The 13,488-nt window shown below is 43.3% G+C and overlaps 1 protein-coding gene across 1 annotated transcript; it reads left to right on the forward strand.

The window, feature by feature from the left end:
- The first annotated feature begins 6,276 nt into the window (after positions 1–6,276).
- On the forward strand, positions 6,277–12,908 carry PDZK1 (PDZ domain containing 1). The gene is made up of 8 exons (XM_063419339.1): positions 6,277–6,486; positions 6,788–7,037; positions 8,052–8,188; positions 9,406–9,601; positions 9,837–10,033; positions 10,506–10,700; positions 11,461–11,754; positions 12,688–12,908. Exons 1-8 carry the CDS (start codon positions 6,277–6,279, stop codon positions 12,763–12,765), a joined length of 1,557 nt encoding a protein of 518 aa, XP_063275409.1. The 3' UTR covers positions 12,766–12,908.
- Positions 12,909–13,488: the final 580 nt, after the last annotated feature.

Consider the following 13,488-nt stretch of genomic DNA (forward strand, 5'->3'; position numbering starts at 1 on the left):
GCATCTTGCATGTCCAAAGAGCACCAAATGATAGAGCAATTGAAAGGCAAAACTGAAGAAGTACACATCCAGAAAATGTCCAATGGGGTGAGCTGGAATGAAAAGTCTTCTCAAGGTACCAGGGCCTGAGGGAAGAGGAGAATTCCAAAGGCATTTCCATTCAAGCAGCACCAACATCAGCTCCAGTTACCCAAACAGTGCAGCAGGCAGCCTGGTTGCTGTGCATGCATGTGAATATATCCACATGTGTACTACCATTTACTGGAAAAAACATGGAGCTCTGTTGCAGCCGGGAGGCCTGGTAGGCTCCCGTGGCGGTCAGTTGCTTAAGGGCAGAAATGCCTAGTCATGGTGACTAGGCCAAAATAACTCTTCTCCCGCGCTTAGACCCTCGCTTATCTCCCTGTAAGACAATAGGTCACTTTGTACCCCGAACCATACCATTGGACACCTTTTCAAAACCTCTGTACCCTATAAAAACCCCACTTTCCCCCAGCTCAGGAGAAGCCGCTGTCCCTGGAACCCTTCACCGAAGAAGCTAATAAAGATTCATCTGTAGAACTCCATACGGCGCTTCTCCTCTCTCTCCCTGCGTCTGCCAAAGCACCTTAGCAAGCTTATGAGCTGAGAATCACTGCTAAAGAGCTGATCACTGCTAAGAGCTGAATATCACTATAACTAAGCTTGCTAAGTGTTGCCGGTGCCCGAGAGCTTTGCCGGAGTTGCTTGGACAGGGGGGTACGTAAGTGCACCCCTAACCAAGACCAACCAAGGCAGCCGAGACACCGACTGAAGCTACCGGAGAAAAAACAAAAGAGCTCCACCAAAAATGTCCACTTAGCTTGCATGAGTCCTCGTTTTTAAGACCTTTGAAATTTTCCCAGGTTTTTAACACTGATTTCAGTCTGACACACAGAAAGAGAAGACCTCATAGTTACCTCAGTAATAAATTCTGCACCTAAAAGCCCAAATTCGTGATCAACACAGAACATTCTAAAGAAGAGAGCATTGTTTAGAGCTTATATTCTCCAGTCAAAGGGGCACTTGGGAAGACAATTCAATATTTAGAGCACAAAGAGCAAAGCCTGGGACAAGAGGACTGCAACTGTAGTTCCTTCCTGGCTGGTCCAGGGGACAGAAAACCCCTCTTTGCTGCAAACACAGGGACAGCAAATGATTTTTTTTTTTCTCTCCTACTTTTTAGGAAGACATAAGCCCAAAATGCTCGAAGGAGGAGTATTCTCCCCCCTTCCTCTAGATCCTGCAAACCAGTAGGATTTCAACATTTGCTTCCCCTCCTTTTTTTTTTCTCTGAGTCTCTTTACCAGGTCAGAAGCATGTGGTCACCAGAAAAGAAAGAATTAATTACCACTTGGCTTTGTACAGGATGACTGATGAATATTCATTTGGTAGCTCAAATGGACTTTGCTTCATGATTAAGGAGGACTTCAGTGAACCAAATATTTCTATTACCAAATCACAAGGTGCTTTATACACTTGCCAAACTGAAGTGGAAAAACCATCACTGGCAAAAGAAGGGGCAAAGGGAAAGGGCTGCAGTGATTTTGAAAGGCTTAAATACAGGAACAAATAAAGTATGCTTCCAAATATTTAACAATGAATTTTCATTAACTGCTTTGTTATGCATCCAAGAAAAGGGTGGCACTGCAAGGAGAGAAGCGAGCCTGTGGTCAGCAAGTCTACAGTAAGCAATAGGTGAACAAGCACTACTTAGAAATCCTCATTACATCAATTTTTAAGGGATGTACATGCTTCCAGACAAGAAAGTGAGTCACCATCTCAAAGAAGGAATATTTTTACACCAAAGTAGCCACATAAACCTTGTGTCAACACAACAATGCTGGCAGCGATACAGTGTTACTCATTCATTTGAGCATACCTTTATTTTCAGAGCCAAACATATGAAGCATATTCATTCAATTTTAGGGCTAGACTCCTTGTAAAATGGTGTTAATAACAAAAGGCACTTTTTAGTCAACTGAACCTTGTAAATTTACGCTCATATTAAAGACATTAAAGATATACTTTACCTGTGAATTTACTAAAGTCCGAGACTGTAGCAAGTACCAAAATTAAAAACAAAGGCGCTTCCCTCCATTCACCCAACATGCTGAGGGAACAGAATGTATACATTTATAACTACTGGCAAACACTTATTTCTGACCATTTTTGCTAATACATGTGAGTTTCACAGAAATTTTCCTGACCAAACATCAGGAAAGCTTTGGCAAAAAGAATTACAGAAAATATTTTGTAAATGTTATCGCACAGGATAATGCTATGACACTAGAAACTAAGGTTCATGTAGCCTACAACCAGTTGCAGTTGGAAAGGGACATAACTGAGAGAAAGCAGACCCCCTAAATCTAAGCCCTGTGCTAACAGAACCACACCACCTAAGTCACTGTTGCCAACTCCTGCTATATAGGAATATTGTAAATTAAGAGGCTTTTTTCAGATTTTACCACTTTTCACAGTGTTAAAAAGTAAGAAATCTTCTTTTTTTTTTTAGTTATGTTCCTCATTTTTGTAGCTGTATGAATATGCTTGAGAACACTCTTGTAAAAAGCTCAAGAGCCAGAAAAGGAGACATTGCAAGCTGCCTTTACTCTGATCAATTCTCAAATCATTTTCATTCTACTGGTGGAAGGATAGTGGAATTTTTGAATTTCTGCACTTTGCTAACATTTTACAAAGGTGTAGCACCTTTTTCTTGGAAAAATCCTGTCAGGATCTAAAATTACCTCCCTTGACTATCACAGTGGCACTACAATGAAAAAATAAATCTTGATTCAGGTGCGGTTTCCTTGTGTGCTGACCTGAGAGCCTTGTGGAGTTCCCATCTGCACTGTGCTTGGCTGATGATGACTCTGATGTCCTTCATCATCCAGTCTGCCTGACTTGTGTGAAAGCTGCAAGCAGAGGACAGGGCAGGTCTGACTTGTCTGGTTCTTACAACATCAGGGCTCACTTACTTCACTTTGTAGATCTGAAGTTGTACCAAAAGGAGCAACACCAAGCCACAACAGCTTGTAAATCCACTTAGAGTCAGGGGATTACAGTCAGGCTTTTACAACATCAGTGACTGTCATGTTGCAGCACATTTGGGTTATGATCATTTCCATTATCTTCCCCTTGAATGAAGCAGTCAGAACAGACAGCCAGGGAAAACACAGGTATTATTTCTAATAATCCAATTCTGCAGCAAGTCAGTAAGAGAAATAAGTCATTTTAAAGCTTTATAAAATTGAATTAGATTTTTGAACAAGAAGTTAACAAGAATTTCACACGGTCAGTTTAGTAATTACCTTGGCATTCCAAGGTCTCAAATTTAGAGGCTTCTGCCTGCATTAGAAACACCATCAGGTCAGTCCATGTCCATAAGTACATCCTGCACATGCTCATGGATCATGGATAAGATATGCCCTTGTGACAGACTGACCCCAACCAACAGCCAAACACCCACCCTGAGTCCCTCTCACGCCTTTCCTGTTGAATGGGGACAAAATAAAAGAAAAGCTAGATTTATGCATTGAGATATGGATAGCTTGATAGGGAGAGGAAAGCAAAGCTGAACATGCAAGCAAAGAAAAATGGGAATTCATTCCCTGGTTCCCATCAGCAGGCAGATCTCTAGCTACTTTTGTGGGAAGCTACACCTCAACATGCACAACAGCTGCTTGGGAAGACCACCATAACCACAAACAACTGCCCTTCCTCCTCCTTTTACCAAGCTTTTAATGCTGAGCTGGACATCAAATGGTGTGGAATGTGGAATATGGAATATGCCTTTGGTCAGCTCAGGTCAGCTGTCACCACTCTGTCCCCTGCCTGAAGTCTGGGAGGAGTGAAGGGGAGAAAAGCCATGAGAGAAAGCACTGTTCTACAGCAGCCAAAAAAGTGGTGTAACATCAACACTGTCTTAGCCACAGCACCACGAAGGCTGCCAGAGAGAAGGTTAACTCCATCCCAGCCAGCCACAGCACAATCTTAACCCCTCATTCCACACCATTCACATATGTGTGATCTGAGATACCAAAGTATCCTCTGTCCCCCTCACACATTGCTTCATTTCTATACCCTACTCAAACCTCTTCATTCCATCTACCTATCTTCCCTGAAATTGCTTCTTAACAACACTTACAACACATATGTACCTAAACCATCTTTACATTCAACACTCAGGTTTATACATCCTCTATAACCACTACATCTTGTCCCTTGACATATGTACAGATATTATTCTCCCATTCCATGCACTTCCTCCCCCAAATTTCCATAATAACAATCAATTACTTTGGTCATATCTGTCAAGGGGATCACTCAGGACAGCACCACCTTGGATTGTTAAGCAACACCCACTTGGGGTGGGTCAGCCCTGCACTCACATGGTTCCTGGTGAGGCTCATTATCTGTTGGTTCAGATGATTCCTGCTGTATTCCTTCCCATACCACACAAGTCAAATAATGGACTCTTTTCTGCCAGGAATAAATCTCCATGAGGTGCACAGCAGATTGCCACTTTCTCCTGCACCACGTGCACCTGGGTCCCTGAGCAAACACAATCGCACAAATGCACTTTCCTTTTCCACACTGCCTTTCCCAGTGCACCTACAGGGCAGCCAGTTTGCCATGCCTGACCATATTGATATCACAGACACCTCCCTCCATCTGCTCCGGGGAGATTTTACCTACATGGGTCACTTGATTGCACTGCATGTTTCACACGTGTAATGGCCTCAACACTCAGGGCCCACCCCTCAATCACAAACCCATTTTTTTCAATGCATCCCTCCCAGTTATGGTCCCTATCTTGGATTCTTCCAGCTCTTTCATCCAATTTTCTCCCCATGTCCTGTAGAGGAAGGGGGTGAAAGTGGCTCAGTGGGCATCTGGCTGCTGGTCAAGGTTAACCTGCCACAGTCCTTTTTGTTTCATCCAACAATGGGCACACAGATTTTAACCAGTAATTTCCTAACCTGCAAGCAAATGCTGCTGGTCCAGGTCAATCCAGCACAACCCAAACCTGCTCCCTTTAAGACATTGCTCAGAGCAGGAGAAGGCTCTTGCCCAGAGCAAAGGTCAGGCTTGCCTCAGATGACCTCCTTGAGTGAGTTTTTGAGTTTAATACCAGCAGGACAGAATGCAAAGCTGGTGAGAAATGCACATGATTAGCACATCTGCCCACAAGGACAAGACAGCCTATCAAGGTATCACACATTCAGTGAAACTTGGTTAAATAAATCATCTTTTAAATCAACCTTTGCCCAATCAAAGTCCAGCCTTACTTATACGTACAGCCACAGGAGGAACAGCAAAAGAGAACTCCAGTGAAGGCTGCTCTACATAGATATATAGGTAAGAAATTCATTTTCTCCTCATCCCTTTTCCCTTTGAAAACTCGTTTTTGTAATACAAATAATTTTGCACAGATCAAAGGGTATCATATGCAGTGCACTGTAACCTTCTCTCCACTTCTAAATAAATTCTAAATAAATTCCAATTCTAAATAAATAAGAATCTCCAATTCTAAATAAATAAGTAATTTATCCCATAGAAGCCTACTGTTTCTCCAGCTCTGTGTAGAACTGGTTTTGCATGTTACTTTCTGGAATTATCACAGATTCCCCGTGTTTGTCAAGAAAGGCTGCTTTGAATTGTGCTTGCAACTGATATAGTATGATGTGTTCTAAACTGTGTTCAAATAACAGGGAAGTTCATCCCTTTATTAGTTATTGTCAGTGTAGTACACAGAGATCAAAAATGCTCAAGGCACCTGAGCAGGGACTACAAGTGATTCATGATCCGCAGGCTGCATATCCTTGCAAGCTGAAATTCCTGTATTCTCCAGCTCCAGTGACATCTGTGCCAAACTCACACCACACATCCATGCTGTTCTATGTGCTGCCCAAGCAGCATCAACAATGAAACTTCAGCCCTCATAGCAAGGAGTCTGCAGCAGGGATAGCCACTGCAATTGCTCTGCACTCACACAGAAGGATTTCACTGCCAGCAGATCTAAAGAACTGACTTCTGTCAGTAAAGAGACAGAAAAAAAAGTCTTTCCAGTAAAAGCCTTCACTCTAACCTTGTTAACTAAATTCAGCTTTGCACAGCTGGATTTCCTGAAGCCAAAAAAAAAACCACACCAAGAATTCTGAAGCAAACCCTCTTGACAAGTACTTAGAGGGAATATACCCCAGGTAAGCTCACTGTTCTTACTCAGAGCTATTTTTTCCATCCTGTCTGGTAGAGATGACTTCTGCTCTGCAGCCCCGGGAGTGTACAGTGACCAAGAAGCCCCAAAAGAAATACGGCTTCTTCCTGCGAATTGAGCAGGACACCGCAGGGCACATCATCCGCAACGTGGAACGCAACAGCCCCGCCCACAGGGCTGGCCTGAGGGATGGAGACAGAGTCCTCAGGGTCAATGGTGTCTTTGTGGACACGGAGGATCATGCACAGGTACAGATCTGTTCAGTCTGGGATGCACACCATGCCCCCATTACCCACGCCCGTGGCTGCTGTGTGAAGCTTTTCCTTCCAGTTTTTACGGCTAGGAAATCCAGGAGCAGAGTCAACTGCTCTGAGTGTCCCCCTGTATAATCTATTACCCACCACGGCCATGGAATGTCCTTGGGGTGCCTCCCTAGTGCATTAGCGGGGGGTGAGACAACAAAGACAGTGGACAGTGCAGCTTTTCCTGGGGAAAGCTTTTAGCTCCATCACTCAAGTGCCCGCCTCCATTTCCCCTTGTCCATTACAGGTGGTGGAGATTGTCAGAAGCAGCGGGAATTCCGTTGTACTCCTTGTTCTGGATGACGCATCCTACGAAAAGGCACAAAAGGAGGGGGTGAACCTGGAAGAGCTGGGTCAAAAGGCATCCACAGGACAGCAGCAGCAGCAGAGCCCACCATCCACGGCCAACAGAGGAACCACTGCAGTTCCACAGCCCCGGCTCTGCTACCTCGTGAAGGAGGAGACAGGCTATGGCTTCTCCCTGAAAAGCACAGAAGGTGAGAGCCTGGAGAGAAGAAACTGGAGATTATATATATCTATATATCTATATCTATATCTATCTATTTGGCAGCAGGGACAGAGGCAACCACAGTTAACACGTGGGGGTTAATGGGGACACACAAACTGTTCTTGCTAACAGAAAGGAAGTGAGAAGTGGCAGGCTGAGTTCAGATCCACCTCCAGTACATTTCTGTACAGCAGATGCAGCGCAAGGTTTTCGGAGGACCATGCTTCTCGTGGGATGGAAAACAGATGAAAAAAAAAAGAGAGAGAGAGAAATAAAAAGCTATTTTCTGCTTGTTATTTAAGCCCACTTAACCAAATGTACAGTCCCTGTTCAAACAGTAGATATATGCTCAATGTGCTATGTTAAGTCCTGTTCCATTCCTCAAAATCACCTCAGGAATCAGCACATGAGATTCTAGACAGCTGTAAGAAACACTTTCTCTAATTTGTACATTAATTCATTTAGAAAAAGGATTTTGAACCATTTCCATATATGCCTTTTTTCCAAGGCCAGTAAACGGAAGAGGGAGGTCTTCTGGAGAGCACCAACTCTAAAGAGCCCTCTAAAGGCTATTTTGGAATGCAACGTATTGAAGGACCAAACATAGGCTGCTTCCAAACACAGGAAATTATGAAATGTAGAAAACAACAGTAAAAGCAGCTTCTCTCTTCAAAATGATGGGGGGAGAGGAGGGTGGGAGGGAGCAGGAATCAAATCCTTTTCAGCTATGTTAATCAGCCCCTTTGCACTCCTGGTTGGGAAATAAACATGAGTTTGAGCTGCATGTAGTGAACAAGTATCTCCCTCCACCACTGAAGGGATTTTTCCTGACCAGAGTAAGAGACAGAGGAGTGTCTGTGTGGAAGGTTGGTGGTGCTCCTGTAATCCGCATGCAAGCAGAGGCCAAGAGTCTCTGAGGACATCAGTGCTGAGTTTCCTTAAGCACTATATTCAGGCCTATTACAGTGACTTACCCTGTGTAATGGGTTTTCATTTATTTTAGGACAGAAGGGGTTGTTCATAGTAGAGCTTTCATCACAAGGAGCAGCTGCAAAGGCTGGTGTCCAAAATAACGATCGCCTGATTGAAATCAATGGAAAAAATGTGGAAAATGACACGCACGAGGAAGTGGTGGAGAAGGTATTGATTTATCTTCTGTTCTGGCCTGCTTTCACAGCAACCTATCAGGGTTACTAAGGAGGCCAGGCTGGCTGATTTAAGCACTTCACAGTAAATCTTGGGAGCTGCTGCTCATGTACCATCAACAATTCAGCACAGTCCTCTGCACCGGCTGTTATCAAGCAGCCTCTTGAACTGCCTCTCAATGAACACTGCCTTCAGGACAGGCCAGAGGATCTCAAATAACACAAGTATACTGCTGCCAGGAACCCTATTAAATAAATTCATTTCCTAGAGGTCCTGGAAATGCTCCTAATGGCAGGAGGGCAAGTCATCAGATGTGGTTTCCAGGGCAGGAAGAGGGAAGCCTCTGATGATACAGTCAGCATGGAGCAGGGAAGGTTTCATGATTTGAGACAGTAGTCCCTTTCTCCTGGGAGAAGTCCGAAACTTATGAAAATTACTGTGCAAGTAATTTCACTAATTGGCTGCAAAGAACATTACTAGTGAGGCTTCCAGCTTTTCACTGCTGGCACTGCTAAAATGCAGCTGGAGGTGAAGAGATTTCACAGAAGCCATGGAAGTCCAGCACTCCAGCAGCATTCAGTGCACACAGCTAACTATGGAATCGTGCAGCACCTACCTGTGTTTTGTTGAGCTACTGCAACACCAGCAGCAGAGTGACACTGGTTAAGATGTGCAAAAACAGCCCCCATTAGAGTAGAAAGGACTAAGAGAAAGACAGACTTGGAGAGGTTGAACAGGCAGAAAAATCCCCCTCACCTCAGAAACGGTCATACAGGGAGACAGAAGAGGACCAAGAGTGACAGAACCTTGACTCCTGTCACTGTAATCTACAATAGCAGTATAGATGGCACGATAAGTCTATATTGTAGAGTTCCACACCTAGAATAGCCAAATACTATCTACTCAGGCTCCCTGGATTCTAGAGCATTGTATGCCACTCCCATGGCCCTCCACAGGTAATTCCCTACAGGTCAGGAACAAAGTATGAAATATAGAAAATTTCATCATATATTACATGCCAATTTTGTCATGGTCTAAATTTCCAACTGGAGAGGGGGAAGAGAAAAATCAATTTATAGTAGCATGGCCTGGACTAACTCCACTATCCTGGACTAACTGCACTATGTATCAATTTGCAAGTTACCAAATATCCCCAATTCCCACATGCTGTTGAAGGGGTGACATCTGAGACTGTACATGTGCTGTCACAGGTAAAGAAGTCTGAAAATCATGTTATGTTTCTACTTTCAAATGAAGAAACAGACCGCTATTTCACCAGCCAGAGGATGGCACTGAGCAAAGAGAGCGCCAGCCTAAGGTTGCTTCCCCTCAAACCACGACTCATTGAGATCCAGAAAGGAAAAAGTGGTTATGGATTTTACCTGCGGATGGAACAAAATACTGGTGGTAAGGTCCAAGTTAACACACTGACCATGACATTTGCTGTATCATTTCTTCCTATATGATGTTTGCAGCCCTTATTCTCTTTGGCTTCTTACCGGCCATCTAGGAGAAACCCTCAGGGAAAACAGCCTCAGTGTGAAGTGCAATTCTGACCATTTACCTTTGCCACGCTTTTTAATGTCTTTAACACTCACCAAGCTCTGCCTTCACAGCAATCTTTCTCCCGTTCTTATTTTAGACCACATCATCAAAGATGTTAATTCTGGAAGCCCAGCAGCCATGGCAGGTCTGAAGGACAATGACATCTTAGTGGCTGTCAATGGCGAGCGTGTGGACGGGCTGGATCATGAAAGCATAGTGGGAAAAATTAAGCAGTGTGAGGAAAGAACCTCCCTGTTGGTGGTGGATAAGGAAACTGACAGCATGTACAAACTGGTAAGAAAACACAAACTACTGCTAGGAATTGATAATTTATCACAGTGAAACAGCCAATCTGCTCTGACACTTTCTCAGCTTGCAGGAAATGTCTAAAAGACACTTGTATTTCAGCAACTCCAGTTACACTTGTACAGGCAGTCACTCAACACTCAAATCTTTAGCCTCTTCCTGATTTTTCTAGACACTACTGGAACAGTTCTAAATTCAAACACATCACAAGAAGGGTTAGGGTTTGCTGTTAAGACTCAAATTCAGAGCTACATGACTGTGTAACCATTTATGAATAACGAAGCTCCCTTCTCACACAGATCATTGCACTGTAGCACTCAGACAGAATAGGGAAGAACTTTTCACTGCAGCTAAAATCTGAGTCATTAACAAAGTTTTCAAACATATTTCAAACAAAATGTTTGAAACAGGTTTCACAACAGAAGTTTTTATTTTAATGTAGTTTTGTCCCTTTTTTCAGGCTCAAATCTCCCCTTTCTTATACTACTACAAAGCACAGGACTCAACCCCAGCTAAAAGGGAGGAAAGAGTGGAGCTGCACACTGAGCAGAAAGTGAACCACAAGCCAAGGATCTGCAAGATGGTCAAAGGACCCAATGGGTTTGGCTTCAGTTTAAACATGATCAAGAACAAACCTGGATTGTTCATCACTGAGGTACTAATGACGAATGAGGAGCAAGGAGAAGCTCAAGTAGTCTGCTGGGCAGATTCCTGCCCTCTATCCTGCAGACAAATGCAAGAAAAGCCACAAAAGTCTCTTTTCCAGTGTTCTCAGATCAGAGCTGGAATTGTTTAAGTCAGACTGACATTGTTGGCCCAAGACAAAAAATGAGCACCAGAAAACATTCCTTCTTCTGTTAGACATCTAGAGGGAAGAATTCAGCTTTTGCCTCATTTTTACTTTTATTCACGAGTCTGGCACACTAAAATTAGTATTTTAGACAGAATTGGCTTTTACTGTAGAACAGCTTTATTACAGGAGATGCCTTTGCCCTACCACTACCCACATTCACTAAATTCCACAGCTGGTAATATCCAAACTCCTTTTGTCCCAAATTAAATCTGTAAATTCAGCTTTCTTGAGAGGAGGGGTTCCACTCATTACTAAGGGACCTGTGAATTGTACTAAACTTTGAAGTCACTGGACAGAGACCTCCAAATAGTTAGAAAACTGTTTTTCTACCAGTCTTCATGGTTTTACCTCACCACATTCCTATAATGTAAGTCTATAAAGATCAAGAAGTATCCTAAAATCTCAAACTGATGGGCTCCATGTTTATGATGTCTGGGCCCAGTACCCATCCCAATTCCTTCCTGCCCCATCCTCTAGGGAAAGCAGTAACAGCTGACCCTCAGCTGTTAATGCATCTTTCCCAGTTTTCTGCCAATCTCCTGCTCTGAACTCCCCTCTGCAGGTCCAAAGCCAGGGGCCAGCGGGCAGAGCAGGCGTGCAAAACGACGACTTCTTGGTGGAAGTGAACGGAGTGAACGTGACCAAGGAACCCTATGACAAAGTGGTGGCCCGGATCCAAAGCAGTGGGGACACACTGACACTGCTGGTGTGCAGCAAAGATGCTTACAGGTACTTCCAGGGCCAAAACATTCCCATCACAGCCTCCATGGCAGATGCAGACCCTCCCGAGCCTCCTGCTTACACAGAAAACCATCCACCAGAGCCAGAGAGGAACTCACCTGAGCCAAGGGAAAGGGTGAGTACTCCTGCATGAGGCAGATGCTGAGCAATCACACAGGTGATCTTTCTGCAAAAGAACTTTCTCTTCAGGTAGTAAGTTTTCCAGAGCTAGGATGGTTAACTTGAGCCTGGACTTTGGCAAGTTATTAAACAGAAAGCTGTTAATTATCACACCAACTCTTCTTTCCCCCACATAATTCAAGTGAGTACCTTTAATGCAAGATTCAATCATACAAAGAACGCACATACAAGAGATTTTATGGAGCAAGATAATCCAAATACAGTAATCCCAGTGATGGGAAACAGGCAATACAACTGTGGAAGTGGAGAGGAAAGTGCTTAAATACACAAAAAACAAACATTTGTGAAAACCACATGAAATATTTCAAAAGAGGTCATTTTGGAGAAGGAACAGCAACTGACAGCTTTCTAGGCAATGTGCTGATGTGAAATTATTTTACACTCACTTCATGCCACTAGAAAGAATCTGAAGCATGACTAAAGTCAGAAAAGCAAGAAGGTATTACTTGAAACACTTATAACCCTCTGTGTGGTCATCTGTAAATATTATAATGCTTACTTTCTGATCATGCAAAAGAGATATAAGACCAATAGTGCTTCCCAATTATTTTTCATTAGCCTTGTCTGTAAGTTCTTTCAAGGATGTCTTAGTCGCCCAAGCTGCATTTTGCAGAAGTTAGCACAACTTTTGTGTTCAAACTGAGCAGATATGGGAATTCAACAAGAGAAACCTGCCATTGAACAAATTTCTATCAAAATGTACTTAACTAAAAAAACCCTTCAACGACAAAAATGGCATTTGTTGGTTCATTCTGCCACCTAAACAAATGTGTGATTAGTGCAGATGAAAACAGGAGTCTGCAACAGTGCAGACTATCAAACATGCTTACAAACTGAACATAATCACGTCTTTATCACTCCTCTGCAGGCAGACTCATCCTCCTCCTCACAATCAGCTGCCTCCACAAGAGCTGATGGTGACAACAGTGATGACACAAAATTGTGAGAAGACAAAATCATACCAACAACAACAAAGAAATCTGCCAAATCTTTTCTTCAGTTCTTCTTTGCTATTCCACCTCTCAGAACTTGGCTGTTCCAAGGAGTGCCAGAGCCAAAAAGGACTGCAAACTCTTGCTGCAATAAACACTTCAGTGTAACTTGCATCCATTTAACACTCTGCAGTTGTGCTCCACTGGCACAATTTCTGCCTTGCAAAGTGGGAACTCAGTCACTCACTTCTGAAAAGGCTTAAAGAACTGCAACTTTATAATTAAGTGTCCTGCAGTAGAAGCTGGAAACATTTTACAGATTTGTAAGCATCTTAGCCTGTTATGGATAAGCTCTTAATAAAGAGCAATTGATTTCTGCCCATCTCCCAGGAAAGGCAGCTCTCTCCCTAATCCAAGTCCAGCACCTCAATCTCTCTAGCACCTCTGCCTAGAGCAGTACAGCTGCTCTGAAATGGCAAAGCCCAGGTACTCTGTGCATTATAATCCTTTTTCTTGCTAACATTGCAGAAATTTCTTTCAAACATTAAGCTAACTTTGTAAATCACAACCCAAGATGTTTAATCACTATTCTGTCTCCTCTGCATACGGCTGTGGATTAGAATAGTGTAAATAATTCAGTCATGCACGCTTCTCTAACCCCAAGTCACCACCACATTGTCTTGAATGTGACATAAATGGTTCTGTAATACTGCTGCTGTGCACTTTGCCTCCTTGCT

The sequence above is a fragment of the Prinia subflava genome, chromosome 25 (genome assembly GCF_021018805.1).
Source record: "Prinia subflava isolate CZ2003 ecotype Zambia chromosome 25, Cam_Psub_1.2, whole genome shotgun sequence".
Classification (NCBI taxonomy): domain Eukaryota; kingdom Metazoa; phylum Chordata; class Aves; order Passeriformes; family Cisticolidae; genus Prinia; species Prinia subflava.